At 41.3% G+C, this 7,260-nt stretch overlaps 1 protein-coding gene across 1 annotated transcript; it reads right to left on the bottom strand.

The window, feature by feature from the left end:
• Positions 1-4,146: 4,146 nt before the first annotated feature.
• On the bottom strand, positions 4,147-6,101 carry LOC108648358 (cyclin-O protein B). The gene has a single exon (XM_031890640.1). The coding sequence runs from the start codon at positions 6,055-6,057 to the stop codon at positions 4,714-4,716; it is 1,344 nt and encodes a 447-aa protein (XP_031746500.1). The 5' UTR covers positions 6,058-6,101; the 3' UTR covers positions 4,147-4,713.
• Between the last annotated feature and the right edge of the window lie 1,159 nt (positions 6,102-7,260).

The following is a 7,260-nucleotide window of genomic DNA, read 5'->3' as shown; positions in this document are numbered from 1 at the left end:
GGAAAGTATACTTCAAAGTAAAAATCTAACATAAAAGGAATATACGTATACCCTATACAACTGAAAAAGTTATACAACACAATCAGTTTAGATATGAAAATGTAAAAGGAGATCAATTTTTCCTTGACATAGCAAAAAGAAAAATGTCTTATAACCTGCATAGCTGGCAGAGGGACTTGGTACTGTTAATCCCAGTGTAGTTACCAAATTGCAGTAAAAATGAAATTGTTCTATAGCAATTGAACTCTTAAAGCAACTGTACATATCTTGATGGAAGGAAGACCAGATCAGTTATACCATTGTACACTTGAAGTTAGCACTTAAAATTCTGTTCCTGTTTGACATTTATGGATGCACCAGATCCAGGATTTAGTTAGGCATTTAAACAAATCCTAACTATGTTCACAGTAGCTAATTTTTTAGTTTCTGAAAATCTGAATAAAATGCTGAAAGGAGAAAGGTGGGAGGTGCCAAGTTGCCACCCTGTCTTTGATTCTATTTGGTAACCTCAGACCACAGGCTTTCCATAAAAGCACTGCACTTTTGCAAAGGATTCAGTATCTAGCTGAATGCAAAAATTATGGATTCAGTGTATCCCTTTTACAAAATTACTAAAGGTGGGCAAATTTGCTCTGGTATAGTAACCCATAACAGCCAGTTACAATTTTGATGTGTATGTACAAGATGTGCATGTACCTCCAGTGTAGAGATTTCTGTTTGTCTGGGATCAGTTATACCATCTATTGCAGTAAATGCACTGGGATCTATTCTTGTAAAGACTGCTGTACAATTGCTGCTCCCAGCACCCTTCCAGTACTTCTAGCATTGTATCTGTTACTCGCCTCCTTCAACCAACAAGTATACAGCTACAGTGGGTTAAAGGGGTGGTACAACTTTAAGTTAACTTTTAGTATGTTATAGATTGGCCATTTCTCAACTTTTCCTCATTTTTTATTTTTTTATAGTTTTTTAATTATTTTCCTTCCTCTTCTTCCTCTTTGATTCTTTCATCTGGGGGTTATTGACCCCAATCGGCCAAAAAACTATTACTTTCTGAGGCTACAATTTTATTGTTTTCTTTTTTATTACTTTCTGTTCAGGCCTCTCCTGTTCATATTCCAGTTTCTCATTCAGTCTACTGCCTGGTTGCTAGGGTAATTTAGATCCTAGCAACCAGATAGTTGCTAAAATTTCAAACTAGAGATATGCTGAACAAATAGCTAAATATTTACAAAACTATAGATAATTAAAAATGAAGACCAATTGCAAATTGTTTTGGAATAGCCCGTTACAACATACTAAAACCCTCTACCCATACTAACCCTCTAGAACATACTAAAAGTTCATTTAAAGGTGAACAACCCCTTTAGATGAGTAAAAGCCATATGTTTAATGTTTTTCTGGTATGGCCAAGTCACCAGACAAGTGGATCTTTATCCAGTTTAATCACACACACAGTGTGGGTGAATTGGGCAGATCTAAATGTTTGTCCCTTAAGCCAGCAATCAAATCACATGCAGCCATCATTGTAGGCCTTGGCCAATAGGATTCTAATGCAAGATAGCTTCATATTGTTCAAATGTGTCCATTATCTTCCATGTATGTGTACAAACATACCATTTTAGGGAAATAATGGAAAACCTGCCGCCCTACAGATGTGGTTGATCGAGGCTGAAAATTATGGTTCAGCAAGTTCTAGCGGGCTGCACATAGGATTTGCCCGTTTTAGGGCTTTCTCTGAATTCTTTCTGATGCTGGTTTCATTTTAATTATTTCTCCCCATTTTCATTTGGAAGATTTTTTTGTTGTGTCTCTTTTTATTTTACCACTCCATCCATTTTATTTATGAACTTGTGTTTTGCAAGAACATATAATTGTTACTTCATATTGTGCTTTAGTGAATTCTATACTGTTTTTTTTGAGCTTGTGATAATTTATCCAAATAGACATAAAAGTTTTATGTTTAGGAATATATATATATATTTTTTTTATTGGCATTATGCCTCTGCAGAATGAGACATGCACGGGCCTCTGGAAAGGATACATAATGCTTCATATTTAATATAAACATAAGCTGCAATCTGCTTAATATTTGTGCGTTGTGCCCAGATTGTCATGGAGGCATCTCCTATTATGCTGGGAATTCTGGGTAAAGAAACGGCAAAATTTGCAAATTGCACTGTTAGGAGATGAGCCATGTTGATAGTTCTCTTGCAATATTGTCAGCAATTTGTATGTATATTTTCCCTGAATAATACTGTTTTTATTGAAACACAAAAGTTCTTTAAATGTTAGAAAATGCCAAGGGAGGCAATTTCCAACAATTAAGCCAGACCACCATGAGTAATAGGCTTTACTTGCAGTGATCTTAATGTTATACTTTAGTAAGTCATTTTTGGGAGATTTGTTGCGCACGATAGTGCAGATTTAACCATCGGCGATAAGTCTTACTGTGTGCCATCCCTCTTAGGGCTGTGACACACGGGGAGATTAGTCGCCCGTCACAAATCTCCCTTGTCTCGGGCGACTAATCTCCCCGAAACACCGTCCCACTGGCGAAAATGTAAATCGCCGGAGGGATGGCATACACGGCTCCGCAAATTCCTGAAATTTCGGAAGTTTCCTCTTAAGGTAACTTCTGCGATTTTGGGATATCGCGGCGCAGCGTATGCCATCCCACCAGAGATTTACATTTTTCACCAGTGGGATGGCATTTCGAGGAGATTAGTCGCCGTGACAAAGGAGATTTGTCACGGGCGACTAATCTCCCCCGTGTGCCACAGCCCCTAGGGTGAAGATACACAGAGCTACTTAGTGGCAGCTAGTTGTCATGGCTACTAAGATAGGCAATGCTGTTCATTCACTGATAGTTGTCTCTACGTGTGTTTTAGCAGAGGGAATTCTCAGTATTGTCTATGGCAGGTATTTTCATTTGTGTAGCCAACACTGTTCTGCTACTAAAAGGAAATCCTGCCTGATTTCCAATTTGATTTGGCGCTACAGGAGTCCTGTGCCTCCGCTATATGGGAGAGCAGGTACACTGTAACATGGCTGTGCCCAGGGTCAGGACAGACTGGGCTGTAATACCCCTCCCTGGGGATGTCTCTAAACCACAGTCACTCACAGAGAAAAGGTTAATAGGTTTATTTTCAGAACACTGTAACTTTAAATAAGGTGCATAATATTGCAGACGTGTTTGGTTGCTGAGTTGCTGGGGGATCCTCACTTATGTGGCAGTTTCTTTAGAGCCCTGAGAAAGACTTCCTTTGGCTTTCCATGTCCTGAAAAGAGCAAGCTTTGTTGACAAGGACTCCCTTTGCTTCTGCACCCTAAACAGAGCATGTTTTTCTGCCACTGGGGTTTCCCCACTAACTTCCCACACACAATAATCTCCCCCTACTCTCTGCTTCTCCCCAGCACTGTCTCTGCAGGCCGTCCTTCCTGCCAGCTCACTGGGGAGGGGATTCCTCCCTGCACAGACGCACCCAGAGGGAAATACGGGCCTACCGAGCCTCCCTGCATTTGTATAGGCATATTTTGTTTAAAAAGGCAAAACATCCATTTCTATTACATTGTGCCTATGCAAGTCCCAAAATGTGTTGTGGCTTCCATGTACATTACCCCTTACTGCAGACAAATCTCTCTCAGAACTGACCATAGAGTTTTATTGTAAACCCTCAGGCAGAAGTCATGTTCAGCGCATAGATGGGCGCAAAGCATAGATTGGTTAAGCTGGGACCCTAAAAAGCATTTGTACCAGCTCTTGTTTAAACTAGAAGGGCAATTTCAGTTTTTTCTATGGCGCATTGGCCCAGAATTTCTCCATGTGCAATTGCACAAAGGTCTATTTCACTGGTGGGTGTCAAAATGCTGGGTACCCAACGGTGGGTGTCAAAATGCTGGGTACCCAACCCCCCCCCGCTAATATTTTCCTTAGGCAGATTGTAAAGGGAAACAATGATGTTAATTAGGCATTTAGATTTATTTTATTATTATAATCTAATAAAAGGGTAAGTCTGCCTCATAGAAGGAATGGCACTGCTCTGTTACTACATAAGACCATTTATTACCCAGCTAATATACCTAATACTAATATACCTACTAATTTGGTTCCCAGAACCCATAAATAATGATGCAGACAACAACTTTATGTTTAATATGTGAAGATCACAGCTTTATTAAAAATATCATTTATGAAATGTGATGCTCACTGTAGGGTTATCAGATCACTGGAAATCAGAGGGCACATATAGAAAGAGCTGCACGCTGCAATATAAATGCACCTTCTATATGTGTCCTCCCATCACCAGAGGGTCTGGTAACCCCACCACATAGGGCTGTTTGATCCCAAGGAAGGCAAAAAACCTAGAGAGAAGCTTGAGCCAATCTGCTTCACTAGAGGCAAAAATTCCTTCCTGACTCCTAAATGGCAATCGGAATTATTCCCAGGATCAATACGCCTTATGGAGCTTTGAAAGAGTTAATAAATGTACAGTAATGGATAAATACATGTTTGCCTCTGTTTGTCTGTAGGGAAATGTGTTCATAGGTGATTAAGAGTGTATGGAAAGTGACAGCTCTGCTTGATGATGGTACTGGGTGCCCTGGCAATGTCACCCCCCCATGGTCCAGAAATAGTGATCCCCAATACTGTCACTTGTATTAAATGGTAAGTAGTATGGACATGTAGGCCTCAGTGTGTGTGTGTGTCTATCAGTAAGGAAATATGTATCCGTATGGGTGAAGGTATGGCAGTGTATGCATGTATGGGTGCCAGTAGGAATCTGGGGGCATGTATGGGTGCCAGTATGGAGGTGTTGGCATGTAGGGGTGCATGTATACTTGCCCGTATGGATAAGTGGGCCAGTATGTGTTGTGTAGCACATAACCGGCCCCTTCCATGTCCTGAGAATGGCTGGATCTTTCTGCCATCTCTACGTGCTGGGAACCTGCTGTGTCCCTGGATGTTGATGCCACCTCTGGTGTTCTCTCTCTGCCTTCAGGTAGATGTTGGTTGGTAGGTGTTGCTGCAGGCCTCGTGGTGGGAGGATTAAAAGATGGAAATATTTCTGGATAAACTCCTGGCAGCAGCGGATGTAAAAAATAGTGGCCTATAGAGACTAGATGGCAGATCTTTTCCATGCACTCCTCAATTTGGTGTTCTGGGAAGTCAGTGGCCACTTTGACAGGGTTGTTGTAATAAAACAATTTGTCTGCCACATTGAGGCAGCACAGTGCCATGAGAGATGGTTGGTGCATGTAGAAGTCTTGATGTTGGTTCAGGCACAGTGCTGCGATGCCTCGGGCAGCTGTTAGGCTTTTGGCTGCTCTTGTGAGCTGGGCAGGGGAACACTCCTCCTGGTTGGTCAGTCTCAACAGGGAGAAGTGCTCCAAAAAGAAATCGATGGTTGGTACCCCCAGGCGAAACAGCAACTTCCTTAGGATGGTTCTCTCCAGGTGACGCATTTCAGCTGGTGTCATTCTGTAGTCAAACAGAGGTAGGAAGAGCTTGGGGGGGAGGGGGTACCTTAATTCAGCCACTTTGTAAGCCATGTAGAGGCAAGTGGCTCCCACTCTTGTTAGGGTGTCGGGGTCAGTAGGAGTGCAGGACACATACCGCTCCAGGAAGTTGATACCCAGGCACAGGGTCTGAAAGTCCAATCTCAGGTACCTGTGCACATTAATCATTAGGGTGGTGATGTGGTTCCAGGATGCAGCATTTATTTCCTTTTGATTTTCTAGGAAAATTTCCATCTGATAATCTCCCTCCAGGCCTTTTTTATAGAGGTAACACTCCTCTCCATACTCCCTGAAGGTCTGCAGGGCATCAGCCAGGTTGGTCAGGGTGTTCCATGGCTCCCCCTCTGGCACCGGTTCCTCAGCTGTAGGGGTGCTGGTCCCACGCAGATCACCCTGGGGCTTGGCCCTTTTGAATTCAGGGCTGCACCCAGGGGAAATGATCTCCTCTTCTTGCTCTTCTTCTTCTTCTTCTTCTCTTCTTCTTTTTCGCTTTCCAACGCTCTCCATCATTTCACTTTTCCAACGAGTCTCCATCATTTAGCTCCTCTCTCACCAACTGTCACAAAAGACTGTTGGGACCAAGTATCCGTTATCCACAATTCACCTCTGCTCTTCACTGATTGGCTGGACATGTAAACAACTGATAGGCTGAATCTGAAGTACAAATGCTTGAGTTGCTTTGTCAGTTAACTTCTCCTTTATTTCTAGTGCTTTGCCTTGTACTTCAGCCTCTTCTCTTTCCTCTGTAGCTTTGAGAAAATCTGATATCTAAGCTTATCTAATGCCAAACTGATCCACATATAGATTTTAAATATACACATAGTTTACAATAAAGTGACAGCAGATATATCTCAGGGTACAAATGCTTGCTCTCAGAATCACAGCTTTTCATTCTCATAATAAGAAATCTGTGCAAATTTCTTTTTTTTAGTTTGCTAGATTCAGGCGCAAGTGCAGCTCCTCGTATGGAGCCACTGCCAGACATAACGCCCCGCCATTATCTGCCTATACAGCTGTACAGACACAAATTCCAGGCCAGCGTGTGTGTATGTACATTTTAGAAGAACTGGGTAAAGTTACCAGTCCATTTGTTCTTTTAAATGCAAGTTGTTGGTCTGCCCTGATTGCAAGTGGTTGATAGTGATGAGCAAAATTTTTCTAGCATCATTTTTTTTATGCGTTTCAGAAATTTTTTCCACGATTTGCAAATATTTTGGCAAAGTGAAACTTGACATATTCACATCACCAGTGGCTGGCATTTAAATGAAATGCAATAAATACAACCCTTTTGCTAAGCTAGTAGTACAAAGGCAGCCTGTTCTGCCCAACAGATGCCAGTTTTGCTTCTGATCTATATAAATATATATATATATGAGTGCCCAATGTGCCAGTATTTATTTGCATATGAATTAACTGTTTTTCAATAATGGGAATAATTATTTAAATTGTACAGTAAGCAATAAATGAACTGCGTTAGGTAACTTAAATGGATTCTGTCCTGATTTTCATGGTATAGTTTGTATTCCTTTATTACTCTGTAATGGCAATATATTAGGCACCCTCCAGTGCAAAAACTGTACCAGCCTAAAATAAATCATCCCTAGAGCTATAGGACAAGAAGGTGGTGCTCTGTTCTGTTAGAGATATCAGTGTAAAGAAGAGCAAAGGTGACAACAATAGATTTATAGCAGGGATTTATATTCAGTGTCAGCTCAGAATATGACTTAATGCAGCTTTGAT

The sequence above is a fragment of the Xenopus tropicalis genome, chromosome 8 (assembly GCF_000004195.4).
Source record: "Xenopus tropicalis strain Nigerian chromosome 8, UCB_Xtro_10.0, whole genome shotgun sequence".
Lineage (NCBI taxonomy): Eukaryota > Metazoa > Chordata > Amphibia > Anura > Pipidae > Xenopus > Xenopus tropicalis.
This window is presented reverse-complemented; position numbering and strand designations above follow the sequence as displayed.

What these genes read in the sequence shown, in the direction of transcription:
- LOC108648358 (XM_031890640.1), bottom strand. Translation starts at nt 6,057, where the DNA reads ATGATGGAGACTCGTTGGAAAAGTGAAATGATGGAGAGCGTTGGAAAG.